General features: G+C 42.2%; 1 protein-coding gene across 1 annotated transcript; it reads left to right on the top strand.

Moving 5' to 3' along the window:
* The first annotated feature begins 124 nt into the window (after positions 1-124).
* LOC122790156 (phosphoglycerate kinase 1) lies at positions 125-18,507 on the top strand. Its single transcript, XM_044057745.1, has 11 exons — positions 125-324; positions 7,775-7,825; positions 7,935-8,090; positions 9,650-9,794; positions 13,979-14,082; positions 15,036-15,155; positions 15,499-15,613; positions 16,239-16,418; positions 17,023-17,200; positions 17,537-17,635; positions 18,201-18,507. Exons 1-11 carry the CDS (start codon positions 260-262, stop codon positions 18,239-18,241), a joined length of 1,254 nt encoding a protein of 417 aa, XP_043913680.1. The 5' UTR covers positions 125-259; the 3' UTR covers positions 18,242-18,507.
* Positions 18,508-24,307: the final 5,800 nt, after the last annotated feature.

Here is a 24,307-nt window from a genome sequence, read left to right on the forward strand (position 1 = left end):
AAGACAAGCTCGACAGCCAAATAAAACTATCCTTCTACTGCGTAAGAAGGGCACGCTTTCAAACAGAACGAGTAGGAGAACGTTGAAGCGTGTTTTGAGCCGTGTATATTTGCATATCCTTACGCTACGTGCGTGTTCTCCAGTGACTAGTATAAATTAGTGAGGAGGCGGCCTGTATTCTTTAGCTGCAGTGCGGTGTAAGTGTTTTGGAGATTTAGTGTTCGTGTGACTGGTATTTGTAACTTATCTTGGTTCCAAAATGTCTCTCTCTACCAAGCTTACACTGGATAAGGTTGATGTCAAGGACAAGAGGGTTATTATGCGGTGAGTTTTGCAGTATTTGTTTTTTAAAATATTTTATTGTTTGGAGGGTAGGGAAAGCTGTTTTTTAATTATAGGCTTGAAGTGTAAATCCTTTTGGTGTGGGTGCATCTTTTTAGTGTTTTATTTACTTGCTAGGGTAGTAAGGTTCGCAATTGCGTGGTTATTGGTCCTATTTTCAAGGTTCTATAAGAATTTCTTGCGGTATATAGTGTGAAGTTTGTGCCTTTACTTGCTAGGAACAACTATTTTGTCCTACCCTAACCCCACTTCAACTGGAAGATGCTTAAAGCAACTGGATTTTAATGGGTGTGCGGTATCTTACCATGGCTTAAATGTATGACCTCTTTTGTGACACAATGGTTAGTTATAAGTGCTATCGTCTGTTTAACCCATTCTAATTTTCAGTTTGTGATGGTATTTTTTATTTTGCGTGATTACTGATGTGCCTGGTAACTAAAGGATGTTGGGTAACGTTGGCTACCACAACTGGGAGGGGAGCGGAACTTGCTCATTCTGTCTTCTGTGTGCCTGTATAACGTTAGCATGTTGTGCAAGGCTCACATTTTGTGCAGTATAAATTTCTGTAGTGGGGATGCTTATTTAGAGGTCATATTGTTTCAAGGTCGTTGTAAGTGGGCGGGATGCTTAAGGTCGTGCCCTCACCTTGTACATTTTTAGTATCCTAGGAAGTATGAATTTTTTTCTGCGGATCATTATTGAGTTTTGGTTTACTTGTGTAGGTGTTTGATGATGATCCTTCGGTGAAGGTTGTGCGTTAGGCCCGGCAAGTTAGTAAGTAAAAAATCTACTGCCAATCACTAGCGGACCGGAGTTCCGCTGTGGGCGGCGACCCCTAACCGGGAAAAGCCGAAAGACACAAAGTGTAGGTATTTGATTAGTTGAAAATTGCAATGAATGATTGAAGTGAATGTACTGCTGTTGGCTACCCATATTGTGTTGGCTTACGTCGGGGGGGGGGGGGGCATACTTGTCTTGTAAAGTAACTGGTTTTGAGTACTACCAACGGTCTATATGCAATTCATAAGGAAGTAATCTCTTCTGTTGAGTGCTTCGTAGTAGAAAACCTAAGCACAGTAATGTTGTGCTTTATGATGTATATGGCAAAAGTACTGAAATTCCTTTGCATGCATCTCCCTAGTGTTTCCTGATTTGACTGAAATCCGTGACTCTTCTCGTTACATTTGCAAAAGTTCCCTGCAAAACTTCTGTTTCAGTGTACATACAGGGCTGGTGTTAGCAGTTTGGGGGTCCCCAGCAAATGTCAAGTTGTGGGGGGCCCCCCTGGCCACTTTCAGTCTAAGTATCACCCTGTCATTACCTCCGTCTTTTTAGTTCATGCTGCAGGCTTTTAGGAGTAGTACACAGACTGACCTGTAGTTATAATGATCTTATTACAAGCATACATACCACACTGTTGGCCCATCTCAGAGACATTTATCAGTTACTGCCATTTAGATGTAACAAGGATACATTACAATAACTCTATGTACAGGACAGAACTAATATGCAATGGAACCCTAGGCACTGGTTACTATTTCAGCCCCCGCCAAAAAAACACACACTCCTCCAGAGTTCTCCACTGTTTTCTCCATGTTGGGCTTCCCACTTATGCACATACACTTTTTTTTTTCCATTTCTCACATTTTACTGTTTTTCTGAAATTCAATGTTGCTGTTCAGCTTTAGTTTTCCTTTTGTCTCTTTGATGTACTTTCTTGACCAAGTCTGCATAGAAATAACCATTTAGGAAATGACTCCATTAAGCTGCTGCCCCCAGAAGCTAGAGCATTTCCCAACCTTTTAATCCAAAAGTGGCCTAAACAAATTGTGAGAATTTCAGTCTTTTTTTTTTCTTTCAACGAAGACATAAGTTGTACCCAAGACTTAAAATTCAAAGCTGACAAAAAATAGGAGCTCTAAGTAAATTAAAGTAAATTGTGAGGCTACACAGATCCTGTATGGGAATACTGCCTGCATCACTAATCCCCCCCCCCCCCCCCAAAAAAAAAAAGTCACTGCCTATGCAACCCTCTGGTGTTAGATTGGGATGAAAGCGGAGGTTCAAATGGCCACAGTCATGTATTTCAAGTGACTGCTGAAATATATTTGCTGCTATCGGGCAGTACACTGCCCCTACAGGAGCTAAAGTAACCTTTGTACACCTCTGAGGTCTGTTAGAAAAGTAAAGGAAATGACTACACAATCCCCAGCACCCACATAACCCACATAACCTATCAGTTTTATCCTAACTGGGTCATATCATATAACTCCATTCAGGCTAAAGAGTGCAATCAGAAAGTGAAAGCATTTTTTTCTCCTTTTTCCTCAACCAAAAACAGCTTTTTTTGGGGTCCCCACAGTCAAGGATGATTAAGGGAGCCCCATGTATCTGTTTATATACAGTCTAGGGAGTGGAGGCAACCTGATACCTAGAAGATCTAAGGTCTGCCTATGACCTACATTATGCCTTGCATTTGAAATATAATAGCTTGTTAGCTACATTTGTTTATACCCAGAATAACGTGTGTTCTGGCATTATTGGATGTGTGCATTAATAAAAATTGATTTTGCACGCACACCACAGCAATGTTAATTTTATACTAATTTCAGCAAGTACATTGTACAACACTAGTATTGCTACACAAGATCAGTGACTGCTGTTTAGCAGTCATCAAACAGCAACAGGGATAAGATTTTATTTACCTCAGTAAGTAGTAAATTAGTATCTATCACCATCCCTGATTTCACAAATATTCCTGATTTTTTTGTCTCCTAATTTTACTTGTCACACTAAAGCAAGTAATCAGTTTTACACTTGTGTCTAAAAAAATGTGTGATGCAGAATGTGGTGGTCTAGTAACTTTAAGTGAATTAGAGTAATATATAAAATGTGTTCTTCATTGAGAGTTTATTATGCTGCTGTTTTTATCACTGAACAGAATTCTTCAGCAAAGACGTTGAGAGTTATAGTACCAGTTCTGCCAGTATGTATAAAAACCCTGCTGATTAGAAGCATCAGCTCTTCTTAAACTCCACAGTTTGCACTGAGGTTACCCTGGGCTGCTGATCTCTCTAGTGCTTACTTTGCTTATGTTCATTACAGCTTTGTCCTAACAGGGTCATATCCTATGTGGCACACCTCATCGCAAAGGGCTTTTCATCCAGAAAAAAAGGTCATTGTCCCGTCCCACTGTACTCATCCCTCATTAGACCCATTATTAGAATACAACACCCCATTTGGTATGTACCTCAAGACATCTGCAACAACTGGAAAGGCCTCAAATACCTCACTAAGAATCACAGGCCTAAAGCAGATGCCCTACGCTGACCGCCTTAAAAACTCCAGCTATACTCTGTTGCATATAGTCTACTCAGAGGCGATCTCTGCTTAACATACAAGGCCATGTCAAACCCAGAGCTGTTGGGACATGCTACACTTAAAGAAATCCCAATCCCTCAGCTACACGCTCCAGGGATCTAAACCTTGTCATCACAATAAACAAAACATGTTGGAGGGATAGGTTCCTGACCCAGAGACTCCCCAGACTCTGGAATAGATTGCCCATGCATGTCGAGCAGAGTGCCTCTTTGGACCTCTTCAAGAGTAGCCTTGGCGATTGGATGGGAGAAAGGAAATTCGCCCTGCTAGACAAGGGTCCAGGAAAGTAGGGTCCAGGAAAGTAAATAATGTGGGAAGAAATAGCCAGGGAATTGTTATGGCTAGGCTTGTATAGGCTCTAGGGCTGATAGTCTAGTACCAACCTATGAACCTATTACAGTCCTGTTCAGGTTAGTGTAATTGAAAATAATTTTTCTCATTTTTCCCCAACAGCAGTTTTGTGGGGCCCCCACAGTCAGTGAGGATTAAGGGGCCCCCTGCAGCCACAGTTATTGCAGGTAACTAAAGCTGGCTGTTAATTTTAGTCAAGAGGATGTCCACCAATAGGGCTTAACTAGGCTGGAGCAATGTATCATTGGCAAAATATTTAATGAAATTGTAAAGTTTGTTACCTGACAAAATACTGTTACTATAGCTAAAGATCTTTGAATTTTGAAAGAGATATGAGTTATTGTTACGTGGTATACAAGCTTTCTGTACTAACTTTTGTTGATGTAACAGACATGTTACAAAATATCAAGATAAGTTGCGGTGGTGGGGGGGCAGGAACAGGGGCCCTCAGCGACCGCAGGGTTTGCTGGTGCCTAAAACATTGATTACATATGAAGGTAATCTCTCAAGTGTTCAGATTTTTGGTCTGTTCCTCAAAACTGATTTTCTGGCAAATCACTGAGGACTGTACTCAGTCTAGTAACGGTCTAAAATCTGTCCTATTTGTGGGCTTTGTCCCCCCCATTATTTTTTGCTATGTCCAGACTTGTGCTAGGAAGTTGAGAGGTGTGTAGATAGCCTAGGTTTAGGTTCCAGACATTTATCTCTTAAAAGGGTAAAAGAAACAAGTTTGTGTAGAACACTTGACTCGTACATAAATTAGAGGGCTAGACTTAACTGATGTAATCTGGTCCAGTTAGTTTCAGTAACTTGTATGAAAAGGCTACTGTAGAATCTAGTGGCTCGAGTTCATGTAAACTTTTCTTTCTTGCTATGTAGGAACCTTTTTTGTGTGTTTTTTTTTCAGGACCCACATATGAACTCCTCTTGCAGAGAGAGGAACCAGTATTAATGCTGTACAGCAATATTTCTGTGGGTTCTGAAAGACTTGATAGTTCATTTTTCATGTCTTCTTTCACATTAGAAATGGCTGTGCTTGATCTTTTGTTTAGCTAAAGGTGTTGTGGATTGGTGGAATAATTTACCATCTCATGATCTGTGTAAGCTGTACTTCATGGGATTGTGGCTGTTTGAGCATTACAGCCCAGAATTTCACTTGTAATTCTGATGGCAGGGGTGCAGTTAATACAGTTGTAGTTGCTGTGACCCACAGCTTTCTAACTGGCAGCACAGTTAGTAGAGCTCCATTTAGTATAGTCTTGCACAAATTTCTCAAGTGCAGTCCTGAGTGGCTGTGTACAAGAAAGCAGTGGTTGCTCGATATTCTGCCTTTGTCAGCTGCCTAGCCTTTTAGTTTTTGTTCTGTTAAAGCTCTGTTAATGAAGGGTAATAAAGTTCTGTGTGCATCCATGTTGGGTAGCTGAATAGTTTGCCATGGAAAAGCTGCATCTAAACTGGGCTCTTGAGACCTGCTCTGCACTGTAGTTGAAGGATTGGGTTCTTCTAGGTGATAAGTGGTTTGCTAGGCACTCCTCCTTTGAAGTTTGACATGAACTTGTGCTGAAGTCTAAAGGTTTCCTTTTGTATCGCAACATTCAGTAGGTGACTTGTCTGGACAGCTGTCCAGAAATTTTTCTTGTATCCAGGCTATTTCCACTTTTTAGGGTGGCCACAGTGGTGCAACGATTAGTGTTGCCACCTCACAGCAAGAGGTTCTCTGGTTTGATCCTCAGCTGGGGGTGCCTTCTGTGTGGAGTCTGCATGTCCTCCCTGTGGCCACGTGTGTTTCCTCCCACATCCCAGTCTAAATTGGCCCTAGGCATGAGTGCGTGCATGTGCCTTCTGTGGAAGGTTGGATGCTGGGCTGGCAACTCAACACTAAAACTCCACTGCCAATCATGAGCAGACAGTGAACCGCTGTGGTGACTAACCTGGATTCTTTTGGCTTTCCCGGTTATTTCCACTTGTGAGTGGTGGAATAGGCTAGAGCCTACAACCAGTGTTAACACTTCATTGTTCACTTTCCATGCTTCAACTGGTTCTAGCATACCTTGTACCAATCTCACGTCAGTTTACCTCTGAACACTTTGCTTGGATGTCACTGACACTCATCATATCCTTTCCACAGCTATTACTTCCACATTGTTTTGACCTGTTTTTGAGACTTCATGCAGAAAATGGTTGCATCAAATTTGCAGTCTACTTTGGAGGTGCACAAGCCGGATTTTCCCAGGGAGGTGCACAAGCCGGATTTTCCCAGGGAGGTGCACAAGCCGGATTTTCCCAGGGAGGTGCACAAGCCGGATTTTCCCAGGGAGGTGCTTTGTGTAATAGTCTCCCTAATGACTGGAGAGTTGCAGACATCTTGTCTACAGTTGCTGCAGATCCCATTTGTATTCTGGGCTACTTAGTTTTGCCAGTGGTGGCTTATAATCCCTTGGGCCTTAGTCTGCTCCTGGGAGCAGTCCTGTATTCTGATACTTAAACCTTTAGTCATGCCTTCTACTTGCATGACTGAGGGTGTCTAGCTGTACTTGTTGGCAAAGGCAAAAATAGTCCATGACCTGCAATGTGATCCTCATGGGGGGGGGGGGTACTTGTCCTGCCCTTTTCTCAAACTGATGCTGGCTCTAAGCACTTAACCCCCTGTTCGCAGGTGTAATTGAGCACATTAAAATCCTTGTATAACACTGCTGAGTATTGTTCTTGGTAATGCTTGCCTCCACTGTAGAACAATGCTAGTGTTTCCCTTTGACAGAAAAAGATACTGTTGGGCTACTCCTTGGTGGTAGCCATTTCTTTTATGGAGCAGTTTTAACCTGGCATTAGGAACTGGTGCTTGTAGTTACTGCTGTAGCAGAGTGGTATGCCAGAATACCCACTGCCACTTATGTTGTGGCAGTGCAGTTGTGGGCTATTCTGTACTTGGTAAACTCTTCTGCACTAGAGTTTTACAAATTAACTTTAGTGGGTATCTGATATTTGCTTTATTTGTGTATTCAGTCTGCAATGAATGCTTACTGTTGCTCTTGAGCAAGTGTATTTAAACTCTTGTACTAAACACTTTTTTTATCAACTTGCTCAATTTTATTGTCCCATGTTTTTAAATGCAGTTATTTAAACCTGATTCGGAGGTCCTAGTGGACAGGGAAGTTGCACCCCAGTGTGATGAATTGCCAGCTAATTTGTGTCAAGTTTGTCCACCTTTAGTATGGAGGCTAGCACTTCTGGACTCCTCTGATGGGAGCCAGTTGCTGCTGGTAGCTGTTAAACTGACATTACTGCCCCCTCATTTTGGAGGAGGAAATGGGGTAGCAGCTGGTGAAGGCTGAACTGGGGATTTGGTGTTTTATGGTTAACTTCACTTGCATGAGGATGTTGGCTTGGGCAGTATATAAATAATAAGTTGCTATTTGCAGTAATATAACCCCCCTGGTTCTGTATAGGGGCACTGTGGGACCATCCCATCTTGGCAGGGATAAGACATCAAGACTTTTATCCTTATAATGCAAGCTTAATTACAGTTTTGACTTTCCTGACTTTACAGTTGTAAAATGATTCTTCCTTCAACTGTCTGCATTTTGAGGTTTGATTGCTTTTAAGTACATAATCTACTGCATTAGTAATGTGACTTCATAGCCAGCTATGACAACAATACCAATATCGTTAACTTTGTGACTTGGGTGTCTTTTATTTCTAGGGTTGACTTCAATGTCCCTATGAAGGCCAATAAAATCACAAATAACCAAAGGTAAGACGTTTATTTTCTCTTGCTCTAGCAAAGATGATTTCTCTACTGTATGCCAGTGATCTAGCTTTGAACTGTTGTCACCTGAGTGTTCACCTTTTTAATTTTGCAGAATCAAAGCTGCTATTCCTTCAATCAAGTATTGTTTAGATAATGGAGCGAAGTCTGTGGTTTTGATGAGCCACTTGGGTCGGCCAGATGGTGTACCTATGCCAGAAAAATACTCGCTGGAACCAGTAGCAGCAGAACTTAAAGCCCTGCTGGAAAGGTAACTATCAATTGTCATAAGAGTAGTACTTGTGGTAAATGACCATTATAATTCACCTGCCTGGGGAGGTGACAGCTGTACCCCACTGTTTGTCTGCCTTGCTTGATCCTTACAGCCAGGAATGTAAAATGGGACCTAGTACTTAATTCATTTACAGTTATGGGCAGGAGTTAGGAGTTAATGAAACTGAAGTTAAATTGGAGGAAACAAGTGTAGTAGTGCACAAACATCACTGAGTGCACCTTGTCCTGGACTGATTCCAGATCTGCTCAAATGCTTAGTGTAGTGGGCGGGCTTCCTCCATTTAGGTGGACAAGTGAAATTTTACTTGGCTTTCTTACCAGAGCTATGAATGCTGCATGTGGCTTGTCTGTTTCCAAAGGGAGTTGGAAGGCTTGGTGTCCCAGCACCTGCACACTTGTCTTGAGTTGGTGACAAGGACAACATTGGCATTCCAGTTGCTTGGTATGTGGAACAAGTAGTAACTGCAGAGCTGTTGCCCTTGACCAAATCTGCACTCCAGAGTTTGGGGGCAGTGCAATAAATTGTATTTTTTTATATACAGACTTTGTATGAACTAGAGTATTTGGTCTGTGGGGTCACACTAGGCTTACTGCCCAGATCATTTACCTTTAAAAGGCTTCAGCTTGCTTTGTGGGGTTGGTTTGAGGCCCATGGGTCATCTGGTGGACACCTCTGAGCTAGCAGAAGGTCTTGTTACATTGGTGCCAGCATTAACCAGAAAAATGTTGGTACTGGAAGCTTGCATAGTTCTGGTTGGTTATGGTATTTTACATTACTGTTTGCGTCTTCTGTGTGGAGGCATATGTGAATTGGGGCGTGCCTTCGTTGAAAGTTGTGCGTCAGGGCTGGTAACCCAGTATGTAAAAATCCACTACCAATCAGTGGACCGGAGTTCTGCTGTGGCATCCCCTAACCGGGGAAAGCTAAAAGACTGTGTCCCTTTGGAGCCCATAAGTTAGCATTAACTAGTAGTTGTAAGACTGTCCAGTGGCCCTGATTGAGGGAAGACTTGCTCTGCATGTTGGTCTCTGCTGCAGTCATATAGCTCCAATAAGGCCTTCACAATAGCTCCAGTAAGGCCTTCACAGGCTTGAGCAGTCTGCTACTCCAGTTGGCAGATGCCATGTGACTGGGGTGTCTGTTTATCCCATGCCAGTGATGCATGGAAAGAATGCTGTAGCCAGTGGCAGGGCTGTATAGCTGCTTTTCCTAATGTAGGAAATGGAGCTGACATGGAACCTTCACTTGCCCTATGATGGATGAACTGGGCTAGAAAACTGTTTCTCCCTTTCTTGGCTTTTTGCAGCACTCTGTCTGAATTCAAGGCTTTATACATGTTGTGGAGTACACTCCAGAATGTGTACAGAGTTGAACCAGAATATATCTTGCACAGGAAGTTTGAGTACTGAGCTCAAATACAAACATGCCACAATAAGCCAGAGCCAGGTGTTATTGGCTGCCTCAGTATTTTGTACATCTGTTACAGCTTTCCTGTTTACCTCTCCTCTTTCTAATGGTATGTATCTTGTATTTAGGGATGTTACATTTCTGCATGACTGTGTTGGAGAAGAGGTTGAGAGAGCCTGTGCTGATCCTGCCCATGGTAGTGTCATTCTCCTGGAAAATCTACGTTTCCATGTGGAGGAGGAAGGTAAAGGAGTGGATGCTTCAGGGAAGAAGGTGAGTACTGCTTGCATCACTGAAGGATTTCTAGTAAATGGGAGTCTCCTCACTTGGTTGAGGCTATACATGTTGCATTTTAGGAAACTGAATTGCCTTTCAGCGGGCATTTTTATTTGGTCTTTAAGATGGAGTTCTAGTGTACACTTCAGAGAAATTTTAAAATCTGCTCTATAGGCACAAGTTGTAGGTTACCAAAGTTTTTACATAGGGGTATAAACTGAGCATGTAAACTGACTAGTGGTTTATCCCTGTACACTTGTAATGACTACTGAAGCTGACCTTCATTATGAAAGCAAAAATTCGGACCCCTGACATTTAAGGTCAGGGAGATGCATTTCTCCAGATGGCAGCTTTTTATAGTTGAAGGCAGCTGCTTTGCATGTAGTCCTTTGAGGACGTGGGGGAGTAGCTTCTGTAAAAACACATTTGACCTTTTAATGGTTACAGGATGCCACCCCCAGTTCAGCTGTGATTTAACATTACTTAAAATTAAATGAGCCAGTAACACTGCTGTACTAATGACCCTTAGCCATACACTTGGCTTATTCCAACTGCCAAGTTTAGGAGTAGTCTTGGGTTACCCATAATGTTAAGTCTGCCTTGTAACAGCTGAGGGCTGAGTTTTTTTTTTTTTTTCTTTTGCACTTCATGAGTAATGATGCATGGCCCCAAGTCGGAATAAGTAGCACATCCAGTTTTTGGAAGCGGGGATGTACCTGGGATTTTGAGTGTTCACAGTAACTTGGTTGGGCGGTGGCAGGATGTAGTAACTAAAGGAAGGTTACGGTCTGGTAGTGTAGTACATCCCTGACTCATAGCAGGCCCTGGTAGACTTGCAAGCCTTGAGGGATAATTAAGCATATGTTTTGTCTGCAAGAGAACTGTGCTGAGTAAATGTGCAGTGATTGTAGTATATATTTACATTCTGTAGCTGGATATGTTAACTTGTAGCTTGTAGGGCTGGGTTTTTAATTAAAGTATAATCCCCTAATATGAAGATCTGGCCTATTAAACATTAGACTTAGTTGATGTACTTGTGATTGTTTACCCAACCCTTTTTTTTTTTTTAGGGTTGTAGGGGAGAGACCAGTCACTCCATGCATAGCTTGTTTTTGTTTACTATAGTATCTTAACATGTGGTTACTCTGGTTAGACTTTCAGTTTTAATTACTGGATGGAAAACCTTAAATTGCTCCTGTGCATAGAAGGCAACCTTGCCACTATTCACACACAATGGCTTTGCTTTAGCGGGATTAGCAAAATGGTATCCATTTCCTCTGAAGATTAAATGCTCTATATAGGGATTTGATTTGTTGATGGGTTGCACTTCACTGTTTTGGATCGGGGATGTTTCTTTCAAATTGCCTACTCTGTTTGAAAGGGTTCTGTCCCTCAATTTGCACCAGATTCTTTGCAAACAAGTACAGATCACTCAGAATGGGGTTGACTGCTCCACACAGGGATGTAATGGCCAGACAAGGAGTTTGTCAAGGGGACAATGGCAACTGTGTAGCAGCTTACAGTAAGTAGTCCTGAGGGGTAACTCTGTCCCAAGACAGATTTCTTGAATTTAATGTCCCTGCCAGGTACCCTTCTAAGTTCTGACCGGAACTAGTTCAGAAAATTCAACTTGCTACTGCAGGGTGCTTTTTACAGCCATGATCAAATTTTCACACCTGTTTAAGCCAAGCCCCCTAATACTTAATCCTAGCTTCCACCATACCGGAGGTGGTGCAACTGGTTGCTTGAGCTAGTAATGAGTAGGTGTGAAAGCATGGTACTCACTGGTTCAGTAACTCTAGTCCTTTGACATGTCTGCTGAAAAAAGTCAATGGCTTTACTATTTAATTGGCCTTGGCTGTCACTTGGCTCGAACCCTTCTAACTTCCATTGCTTTGTTGGGCTTGGAGAGGAGCCAAGGACTCCCATCTGCCCACAGTGGGTAAATCTCCCAAGCTCTCTAACACTGCCAAGGGTGCCAGAACATGACAAGTTTGGGTGCATGGTTAGGCTTAATGGTCCCAGTGGTCACTAGCCTTGTCTTGGCTAGTAGGGTTTCTGAAGTGAATAGTTTGTCACTGGTAGGACTTTGGTAGGACTTTGGTCAGATCAGTGTCTAACCTTTCAGGCACTTTCCCTTACAAGGGAAAGGAGTCAAGGAGGTGATCTTGTCAAAACTTGATGGATCTTTAGCTATGTTTGCCAGTAGCCTGGGTTGCAGCACAATCTCCTGCCTCTTAGGAAGTCTTTGGCTTTAGGTTATAACTTGCTGCAGTAAAAGCATTTCAGGCCACCTGAGTGCTCACTTGTAGCAAGAAAACTGCTTTGTATTCTGCTAAGCAGTTTCCATTGACTAGTTTTATTCAACCAGATCTTCCAAAGGGACTAACAGGCCAAGGCTTGGCAGCTAACAGGCTGTGCCCACAGTGCTGCAGTTTGGCAGGATAACTACTAGCTGCATGCTTGACTTTGTCTTGGCGTATACTGGAGGCCAGTTTTAATGAACACTCTTGATGGAATCTTGCTCATACATGCAGTAAATGGTAGACTTTTTTTTTAAAAGGGGCAGAAAGTGTGGTAATCTAGGCTTCATGTATGTGTTGATCTACTGAGCCTGCTTGGCTTCTGTTGGAACACTTAAACTCCTTTAAAGAGTTGTGGTAGAACTAGGGGTACTGTGTAGTACAGATGCTGTCTTGGATTAGATCCCTTGCTTGACTTCTGGGGATGCCTTTCCTGTGTCCATAAAGGCTCGAATACCATATTCCAAAGGTTGTCTAAGACTTGATTAGTCTTAAACATACTACCCTATCAAACTGCTGTGAAGGAACCGGATGCTTGCATCTATCAGGTCCCACTCTGTGATGGGCTGAAGGCAGGGATTGGGTTCAACATGCTGATTTCATATATTTACAATAACTACCCAAGAGTTGCACTGCACTTCTTGACTAGGAGACTAGATATGCTACTCTGCCCTCTGGGATGCAGATGTACACCTAGGAGATGCTAATTCAAGTCTCCTGAATAAGCTGTTTTAGTTTTGGCAGTTTTGTCGCGCTAGGGTTCCAGGGGCATTCTGAATTGTAGATGGTCTGCTTCCAAGGGTTTAGTGCTGTCCTTTCAAGTCTATGGGTAAACCTAAACTTGAATTTTTCTGACCTGTACAGTCCATTTGGTATGACCATCCTTGCTTTTCATGTCAAGTTGGTGATCAGTTCATTCTGGTCAGGCAGCTATCAGAATCTGTCCTTCAGTGTACATTGAGAATCTAACCCTAAAGCCAATTGTAGATTAAGAGTATTTGGTATGTAAAGTATCCCTCTGGGCAGACCTTCAAATACCAGTTCCCTGGTGAAACTGGATGCCTTTGCTTTGGGAGTGGGTTTTGTGTTCTAGCTTGGGTTAAGCTAGTGGTGTAGGGGACTTCCACAGGTTGTGGTGCCGACTGAACAATGAAGCCTATCCTCTTTGGTGGGGAGGGGTTTGTCACCGGTTTCCACTTGGTAATGGAAAAGCTGTCCACCCTCTGGTGGGTGCCCCAAGGGTGGCTGTCATCCAGAAGTAGCCCTCCCATGTTTTGAGTCTGGCATTGCAAGACCAGTGTTATCATTTTGGCCCATTAACCTTGGATGGAAACTAGTCTTAAAGATCAATGACTGTAGAAGGTAATTTGATACTCTAGCCTTTGTAAAATAAGGTAATAAGGTACCAAGTCCAAATGACATTACTTGGCAGTGGATTCTAAATCTCCATATTTTCTGGCTTTAATATTGTCCAAAATGTTAATGGAACATTACAGATGTGCTGTGCTGACCCCTAATGGGGGAACAGCTGGAAAACCAGTTCTAAAATATGCATTCCTCCAGAGCAATGGCAGCTTCAGTCTCAGTTTACTGGCTGTCATGTTTTGTGGGGCTTGGGACAGTATCCCACCCACACGAGGGAAGCGAGCTGAAGAATAGACCCTAACTTTTGCATCTGTCACCACTCCCACCTTGTACCTGGCAGGTAACTTTGTAGTAAAGGTGTTGGTTAATGCAGACTGAGCTAGTTTTCTTGCATAGCATTTATACCACTTCCCAAAGTCCTGCTAATTTCTAGGTAGCCTGTCACATTAGCTAGTGATTAAGGCTTGTTTTTAGGTGGATTGCTTTTACATAACCTTTCCTTTGTATTTGCAGGTTAAGGCAGATGCTGCTCAGGTCCAGGCTTTCAGAGCTTCCCTTTCTAAACTGGGAGACGTTTATGTCAATGATGCCTTTGGAACTGCGCACAGAGCTCATAGGTATGTGAATTAACCCTCTGTTAATGACTTGTGTAGGATTGGACTAAACTGCAGCTGTTTACTGGGTTACCTCGGGGATTTAACACTGGGGAAAACACTTCTAGTTGCATAACTGAAATGCTGCAGTTTTTTGTAGAGAAATCCAGTATAGTAAAGGTACTAGAAATACTGATCAAACTGGGTTTTCTACACCACAGGTATACAGAGTTCCACTTCAGATTATGGAGTGATGTCTTGCTTCCCAAGCCATTTTACTTGGTATTTGTACACCAGGTGTTTGCCTTATGCAACTTGGTAATAAAGATGTGGAATTCATGCTGTGGGGGACTTGTGCTACTTTAATTCAGAGTTGTGCAAGACAGCCCAGCTGAAGTGGAGTTTCTCCTTGCAAGGGGATAACTGGGTGGGGAGCTTGCCATTTTGAGTTGCCAGCAACTTTAAGGAGTTCACTGTTTCACCTAGGTTTTGGTTTATTCATGGGATATCCATTCTCTGGTTAAGTGACTTGCCCTGTTCCACTAGAGGCTGTGGGGAAAGTGCAGGATGCTGCAGGTTTTGGGTCTAATTGCACACTAACCTTTACACCAAACTGCCAGGACTACTCTCTGGCTGGAATGCCACTTTACCCTTGCTGCCACATTAACCTTATTGGTTCTGATGTACTAGAATTGGATTAAAATATTTATTTCTTTTGTAGTCCTGCCTGCAAATGGGACTCCTCAAAGGAGTTTACTGGGCACATTGTGGGTGCTACAGACACTTGACTTCAATCAAAGATTGAAATACTAATTTGATCAACTCTAATCCTGCTTTGACTTGGGAATGGGGTCCATTCCCACTGTGGTATAAGAAACCCAAAAGATTTGGAGAAATTAATGCATCCTAAGCAGTAACTGCAATAGGTTAGTTTCATTTGGTAGCTTAATTTTTCTGTGAACTGTTTTGTCTTGTAGTTCTATGGTTGGTGTGAACTTGCCACAGAAAGCTGCTGGGTTTTTAATGAAGAAGGAACTGGATTATTTTGCAAAAGCCCTGGAGAATCCAGAAAGACCCTTCTTGGCTATCCTTGGTGGGTAAGTAAAAGGCAATAGGCAATACTATCAAAGGGAGGCACTGCTGTAGTCTTGTATGGTTATACTTGGCTAATTCTTCCTCGGACATGCAGTTTCCTTGACTTTTTTTGCATTTAACCAAAATGTTTCTGACCGCACTCTGGGATTTGACTTTTCTACATGATGTGCACTATGGAGGCTTTGAGCTACAAACTAGTTTGTGGGATGAACTGGCAGTAATTTTGCAGCTCGTACGACTGTTGGTAGGGCTTTGTGGAAATTGGATTGCTTTTTGTAATGGCGCTTGTGTTGCACTTGACTGCAGTTTTATGGAGGCCTTGACATGTGACATTTGTTTCTGCAGTGCCAAAGTACAAGATAAGATCCAGTTGATAGATAATCTGTTGGACAAAGTGAACGAGATGATTATTGGCGGAGGCATGGCTTTCACATTCCTCAAAGTACTTCACAATATGGAGGTGGGTATTTACTGACTTGCTGTTCTCTCCTCCCCAGTGTGCATAGGGCTGAAAGCTGCATCTTAAGCAAGCACTTTGCACCAATCAAGTACAAACTTGAGTACATGCAGCTTATTTCCTGGCCTGTCATTTGGCAGGTGACCTGTTCATCACTCTGAAGGTCTAATGGTGTCTCACTCATTTAAATACTGAAGCACTTCATGTTATGTCTTGTACCCTGTCTTGCATTTGGCACTTGGACTGTCTTAAGGGAATAGACAGTGGAGGACTGGGTGCCAAGTGAGCAGCTTGAAATATTTTTCAACCTGAAGTTAGATGAATGCAAACCAGCACATGATACTTTATCCATAGTTGGTAAACCTAGCTGCCTCCTCTCCTGCTATGCCCAACTCCCTCAGCCCACTTGGTCCTTAAATGTTTCACAGTTCACTGTAACAACAGTGTTTTCCATTCTGCAAAAATACTCAACTGTGGCAGTTGTGGCTGCACCTTCTTGCAACTAGAGTTGCTGCATGATAGTTTTGCCAAAGTTAAAAGGTCTAAAATTGTCCACTTCTGTTTGGGTATCCCTGTTGGGATGGAAGAATCTAAATGGCCAATGATTTGATTTTTTGGTTCTTTACAGATTGGCAATTCCCTGTATGATGAAGAGGGTGCAAAGATAATTAAGGATCTAATGGCAAAGGCAGAGAAGAATTCTGTGAAAATCAATTTGCCTGTCGACTTTGTCACTGCTGATAAATTTGACGAGAATGCAAACACTGGAACAGCCACTGTGAAATCTGGAATACCTGCAGGCTGGATGGTAAGTAATTCTCCCAAGGTAACTACACCAGGAATGGTGTCATGACTTAAGTCAGGCATAGTGTAGCAAAGAGGTTGCTGAATATCAACTGAATTCCTTTACTTGTAGCACCTGTTGCTTATAGGAATACCCTCAGGCTGTGTAGTGAGGATGCTGACACTTCAGTGTGCTCTTGAGTCCCCTCTGTAAGAGTCCTAGCTCTAGGTTTAATAGTAAGTACAAAATGCATAATGAAATGGGTTTTATAATGGCTGGTTAGTACTGATACAGCAGGTTGGTTCAGTTTTTAGCTGAACTGGAAATTGCATGCATTTGTATCGTGGCTTTCAGTGTTGTCAAAAGGCCTCCTATATCTGTACAGTGCTAAAATGGCTCCTTTTCCACTTGAATGAAACTTATTTGGACTACAAATTGCTAACAATTTGTAGTGGGGATATATGCTCATCTCTATCTTCCAGATGAGCCAGGAAGCTGTTTAGTAATGGTTTAGCATGCATATGAAAGCATTTAACCAGTCTTGATAACACTTGTATTATAACATTCGTGTACACTTCATGGTGAATTTTTCAGTCAAATTTCTCTGCCTTCCCTTTAAATTTCTTAGGGATTGGACTGTGGTCCTCTGAGCTCTAAAGCATTTGCAGAAGCTGTTTGCAGGGCAAAACAGATTGTATGGAATGGACCAGCTGGTGTATTTGAATATGAAAAATTTGCCACTGGTACAAAAGATCTGATGGATAAAGTAGTAGAAGCGACACACAATGGATGCATCACCATTATTGGTAAGTTGCTTAAAATTGAAAGACCCAATGTTCTGTACACTTTACCCAAGATGGTGTTGATGCTTTTCAGGGCAGTGGGAAAGCCAACTGCCATTTGGTTGACAGTCCCTTGTGGATAGAGTTGGTTTGTGGCAACTGTCCTATATTTGTATTTGGAGAAAAAGGAACTGATGCACCTTCTGCATTAAAATGTTACTGTCTTTCACTTGTGGCATGCTATATTGTGGGCGTTTTGACTGACTTAGCATGCAGTCAGCCTACTTGTGTTGAATTAAACTTGTAGGGGATCTTTCACATTTCAGCATTGCACTGTGGTAACCTTTAACTTTTGTGCAGGTGGTGGAGATACAGCCACATGCTGTGCCAAGTGGGGTACAGAGGACAAAGTCAGCCACGTCAGTACTGGAGGCGGTGCTAGCTTGGAGCTCCTAGAAGGCAAGTTGTACCTTTCCTTTTTAGTTAACGGGATTTCCTCTAACATCTGGAGTGCATTTTATGTGAATGGGCTGAAGTGTTGGCCGACCTATCTGTCAGTCTCATGGCAGATCTATTTTGCATATGGCCTCTTGATGGAAGAGGCAGGAAGTGACTTAGTTGTAAAGAATGTGGATTTCTTGCAAGGTGTCTGGCTTAATATAGGAAAACTGAGGGGTGGCAAGGGATAAGACAATGGCCAAAAGGTGGACATGGCTGGTATCCTATAGAAATGTGTTCCTAGCAAAAACTAGAAACATGATGGCAACTTTTCTGTTGCAGTGATGTGCATCTGGCCACCCACATGTAGAGGTGGGGTGCAGTAAGTTCATCTTTGATTGTGGTGCTTGAGCTTTTTGTATATGGGGCATCCCACAAATGAAGGTGGGAAGATGTAAGCAAAGCACTGGCAAGTTGCATTTGCATATGTAAACAATGTTGCTGTTGCCAAGTGAATTGCTTTGAAAATTTAATGGCATAAGCAAGTTATTTGTAAACACTAATTTATAATTTTTCTCCCTTGTAGGCAAAGTTCTTCCTGGTGTGGATGCCCTGAGCAACATGTAATGTGGTTCTGACATGGGACATGTCTCCATTTGGACACTTTAATACTAAAGTGCAATAGAGATCCTAAGTAAAATCTGTCTCACTGGTCTTGAGACAGGCTGCTATTTTGGGATTTATCTGCATACTGTAGTTTGAACAGGAATAGAAAGCACTTTTGTGCATCTTGCCTTTGAAAGGTTCTGTCAACATGCTGTAATTTTGCTAAATTATTTTTGCAGTGCTTTTGAAGTCCTTAAAGTAATTGCTAAATAAAACTTTGCAACAGACATGTTTTGTGTAGCAACTTTTGCATGTTAGATGTATTAACCGTGGTGGAAGCCCATGGATGTGAATTGGCATGCACTAGGGAGTGGAATGGATGAAGAGCAGTTCTGATTTAACTTTCCAGATGGCTGGAAAATCTTGGTAGTGGATATAGACTTGAATTGTGACTATGTAATGACATACCATTGGTTATCCCGTAAGGCATGCAGATGTATCTTTCACCAGACCATCACTGGCTCCTAGCACTTTGGCTATTTTGGGTCTTGGTGAGTTGAGCCACAAAGCTGACTTGCTAATCACATGAGTGAAACTACTGCAAGAGGAAGTGCTCTTTCCTTTGGCTTGTTGCAACTTATTTTGTGGTTGCATAAGTCTTGACCCTATAGTCAGACCCTATGTAGTCATGTACACCAATGGTCTTGGATGTACTTTCCCTATGGTTCCTGTCTGGACATGCTTTCTCACTGCTGAGATTTCTGCCAGCTTTGTTACTTCTGTAACACTGCTTGTTCACTCTAACCTTCCCACTTGGTCAGGATGCCCCTTAGTGCTTGTATCAAAGTATGTTGCAGTTCTAGTATGCTAACATTCCTACCTCAACTGTACAGATATACCAGTGTCCAGTATTTTGCCTCTTGGTTAATAAAATTGTTTTCTAGCAAAAACTGGCACTTCAAGATTGTATTTGGAAAATGGCAGGCATTGGGCTTATCCCTTAATTCATGGTAATGCAGAACATGTTCTAACCACTTTCTAAGTTTGTAAGAGCAATACTAAACAATTGTCCCAAATTTTTGGCTTATATTCTAAAATTAAAGCATGCTAACTAATCCATTCACTAAACACCTAGTAACCAAATTGCACACCATTTCTGTACTTCCCTAACTTTGAATGGGGAGTATAAATACAGCACATCAGACAAATCTGACAACCATCCCTTGTTTTTAGTATTGATTGTCCTTGCAAAATATTTTACCCTCCATCTCCTGAAAGACTTCCCTCCAGCACTGAACCCAACATTGTCAGATAAATTACCTTCAATGTACCTTCTAAACTGTACTGGAAACGCAACAATTTCTGCCTTTAATGGCACATCTAGCAATCCCAGGCCTGGGTCCTGACATTCCCAGGATATGACCATTTTGGACTTTATGCAACTTCAGGAGGAATAGTGTTGCTGCAAAGTGCAGTTGCAGAAATAAGGGGAGTTGCAGCTATGCTACAGTGTAATGACTACAATAGGTTTATTGGCTCTATTTAATGGGTCTCAATCATTGTACTATATTTTCAGTAAAACTGCTAACAGCCTAACTGCTACACAACCAGATTGCAAAAAAAACTACCATGGATTAGATGTGTACCCTTTTCTAGAAGGGTGACCTAGGCTCACAGCTTGCCACTTGGTTGGGGTATCACTTAACTGCTTATTGCAGTTTCATAAAGCATGAGGTACATTTCAGTGGCAAGGCTTTTGACTAACCTTGGACTGACTTGGTCACTACTGTCACTAGATGTGGCAGTCAATACTTTGAACTATCTGATTCTTTAGCCCCAGACAGAAAGCATTGTTGCCAAGTTTAACAGTGCACCCAGGCCAAAGTAAGGTGGGTAATGGTGAAGGTCTGAAAGGTAATGCACTTAGTATAGCTCATGTCCATAGCTGAACTAATGTCAAGAGACTTGACATATTAAACCTGATTTTCTTAACCCATTCTAACCAGTTATGATCAAACTCCTGCCAGTCCTTCCTGTTTTGGAAGCAGTGTTTCGGAAGCAGTGTTTCTGTGCTATGGAAAATCTTTTTTTCCCTCTCCTTTTAAAATCTTGGGTTCTTAACTTGCATCATAATTGTAGTCTCCATCTGAGTTTTTCTTGACATAGCACCACTACTACCTTGCTTTCCTTCCTCTGCACTTGAGGAAATGAAGCTAGTATCTTGCATTTCCTGGAGCTTTACAATGCTTTTATCTGAAACTTGTGCAACAGTGCAGTTAAATGCCATTTACTAAATTCTAAGAACCAAAATGCTTTACTCCTGTAACTCTACAAATGAGGGTGAACTTCTCTCAGCTGGTTCAAACCACTGTCATGTTCTGTGCTGCTCTATTCCCAAGACTGGGACTGCACTGCAATAATGCTAAATTCACCAGTAGTTGATTGGCCCTTGCATTTCACTGGCTTTAGATTTTACATATTTCACAAAATTGGCCCCTATTCTAGCTTTTTGCTGTGTTCTGCCGAATGGGGTGTACCACTATAGTAAAGTCCCATAAGTTTGACAAGTTCCAAATGTAGCCAACATGGATTTCAGACCATGCAGTCGGGCAAATCCTCATCCACTCCAAAGTAAGTTCTGTAACTTCACATCCTTGTCACCATGTTTCCTTTCTCTAAGTTTTGGAAGTTGTATGCTTGCTGTTTAAATTTGCCTCTATGCATATTCTTTGTGTCATTAATAGTGACTTGCTCTTGGTTATGTGTTTTTTGGACAAGTGTAAAGGAGGGTCCTGACCAAGCACACTTGTCAAAGACCTGGATGCATCCCTCCTGAAGGAATAGAGTGTATTCCAAGTAGGGTATTGTCAAAAGCTTTAGTTGGGTCTAGGTTTAAGAGTCTGAATATCCTAGTTTGTAATTGGTACTGACTTTGTGGAAGACTGTTTTGTGCTTATGCCTAGGCTGTCAGTGGGACTTGTGGTTTCTTCTGGTCTAGACTGTGTACTCCAACTTCCCTTGTGCAGAGCTTGTGTTAAACTACATTGACCCAGATAACTGAAGCCTCTGCCAGAAGGTCAAAATGTTTCACCAAATTGTCTGTACAGTGTAATCCAATTAGGTTAACATTACTGTGTAACTTCCCAAGTATTTGCCTGACTGGACAGGGAATTAACACAACCCCCTGAGACAGTTGTCCTTGCATGCCACTAACCAAGTTTGCTGTTGTAATTTGTCTTTAAATTGCACTGTCACTTTCTGGCTAACACTTCCTTCAGGAAATCTATTCTATTTGCTGTCTGTTAAACTGAGCTTTACATGCAAGTCAGTTTCTACCCCACACTTTCCTTTGCCTACTTCCCCAGTACCTGCTGACCTTTAACTTGCATATCCCTTTACTTGGTTATGTGATTGTCATTGATCCTGCTACATTACTGGGCCAAGTCTCAAATCTCCAACTGTGCCCCAACCACCTAGTCCTGTCCAGCTTGCATCAAACCATTTTTAATGATGCCCCTCACCTTTACTAAAAACTCCATTTCAACTAATCCAAATTTGGATGGAAATGCTGCCCAAAAGTTGGGCTTCTAGGAGACTATTCTAATCCTAGCAGCACCTTGAACAGACCTTTCTCCACACTAACCCTAAAATGGTTAACCCCAACTGCAGTAACTTTTGTCATATCTTAAATTGTTGGAACCATCTGCCTGGATTACCCAACATGAGCTTTATTCTCTAACTTTGCTTAAACCCAGTTCTACTCAAATTAAATTTCCTGACCTTATCCCTAATGACTAGAGAAATGGTAGTATTGCTTTAATTCCCAACTTCCTTACCTTGGGTTATCTGCCTTTCTACCTGCTCTTCAATGTTTTATAGGACAAACTTCCCAACCAGTTAAGATGCATATATCTGAGCACGAGCATCTGGCAGAAAGACAAATGCCTTGTATAAACATTCCCTGGTACACCACTGCCAATTTTTAGATTCTCAATAGAATTGGAGATGGTCACTAAATCTGCTTGGCACACACTTAACCACCCAACTTGATCCACTTATTTCCACCAGGCCTTAATATAGCCAACCAATTGGTAGGATTCTTGTGAACATGTTTTAAAAGGGCATGGATTTATTTGGTGTATTCTACCCACTGAGGAAGGCTTTGTATTTTTCAGCCGAAACCAGTCTGGTTTTTGCCTTGTGTTATAAGTTAGTCTAATTGGGATTTAACACCAGTGTGCTGGCCTTCAGTTGAGGTGTTTTGGGACTGCACTTGCAGGGGATTATAATGGCTCTAACTACTTATTCCCAATATCTAGTCCTAACCCTACCCAAAAGGCCAAGTATCTACATTTCCACCTAATCTGTACCCCACCATTACTACACTCTACAGATTTTTGCAAAATTTCCAGATTTTGGCCTCATTTTTGGTCTGCTCAGAATTTTGGATTTCTGGCACTTCATTGAGGTTTGAAATGGCAGAGGTTTGAGTTGGACTTCATGCTCTTCAGAAAATTCATACCAATTACATCTAAATATGCAAGAGTAAATTGTCACACTTTGGGGCTTTGTTCCCCTTAATATGGCTTTGTCAAGGTGTCTTGGTCTTGTAGGTTGAGAGGTATGGTGCACATTTACTAAAACTACACACTCTAACTCTAAACTTGGGCTGGACATGCTTGCAAAAGCAAACTGGCAGTTTCCCTGGTGAAAATGGGTAACTGGAATGTGCAGAGTATCTTTAACAGTAATGCTTCCACCCAGCCTGAACTATAACACCTGCTGGTAAAGTTCATTTTGGCCCCCCCAGTCACCTACCACACCCAAATATCCACAACTGGACCTCCATTTGGTAATTGCAAGGGAAGAGTTAACACAGCCTCTGTGTCCTGACATTTCAGGATGCTGCTCAAAATTACTTCTGCTACTTGAAAACCCTCTAACCATAGACTCCAGATTAGCTTTCTCAGAGGGATGGGGTACTAAACAGTTCTCTGCACAAGGGGGGGGGGGGCATCAATTGATAGGGAAATACAGACCTACAGGTTTGACAAGTCTTGCCTGCAAGGCCTTGGGCAGAATTATGTAACTTGTCAGTGAACCTCTGCATAAACTGACAATTTGGCTGTGCCAAAGAGGTCTTGCCTGCTCAATCTTTATTTCTTCAGTCACCAAGGCTATGGATGAGGGTAAAATGATACTGTTAATCTAGACCTAGCTAAAGCTTTGACAATCCCCCACTTGGGTCATAGAAACTTGCTGAGTTAGGTATATCCATTTGGTAGCAAACTGGTTCACTGACAAGGACACGTCCACATAGGTGATTCCATTTCAATAGGAAACCTGTTACCAGTGGTGTCCCACAGGCGGTCTGTGTTGGGACCCCTTCTGTTTTACTATTCGCTTCTCTGAAGTGAAGGCCAGTGTTTGGGGGGGGGGGTCCTCTGCCTCACCAAGTTTGCCACCTATTGTAAGCTGGGAGCAATCACTGAATTGTCAGTGGCCTCTGCAGACCTAAAAAGTAGTGTTTAAAACCATGGTCTGAAATACTTCCACTGACACTGGAGGAGGACATGCACTTGGAATACAAATGGATACACAGTATTTCTAGATACAGACTTCTGCATAAAGTATAATTCCCTATAAGGGCACACTGGGAACACAGCCTTGGGGGGGGGGGGGGGTTTGGATGTCTCACTATAGTTCCCCAGTAAGACTCCCACTGGTACAGCTGTAGGATTGGGTTCAGGCGAATGTCCAAGCAGTCCTCCAGCATGTCCAAGCAGTCCTCCAGCATCCTCTGAACCCAGTGCTTTGTTGCTGCCCTGGGTAGCTGACTGATTTTTCTCACCTGGGAAAGGGTGGCAAATTACCCAGTCTACTTTGCCCAGACTGCAAGGTAGATTCACTGCCATCAGTCTTGCTATAAGTATCTTACAAAGGGTATCCAGTTGCAGTGCAATATGAATACAACAAACAGTTGATTAAGACATCTAGGCCTTCTAGAGTGGCCCAGTGTCACCAAATAGAAGCACTCAATGGGACAAGGACCAGCTACAGAATGTTTTAAATGTGTTAAACATGAAA

This window comes from Protopterus annectens, chromosome 15.part0 (assembly GCF_019279795.1).
Source record: "Protopterus annectens isolate FY-2018-M chromosome 15.part0, PAN1.0, whole genome shotgun sequence".
Taxonomy (NCBI): Eukaryota; Metazoa; Chordata; order Ceratodontiformes; family Protopteridae; genus Protopterus; species Protopterus annectens.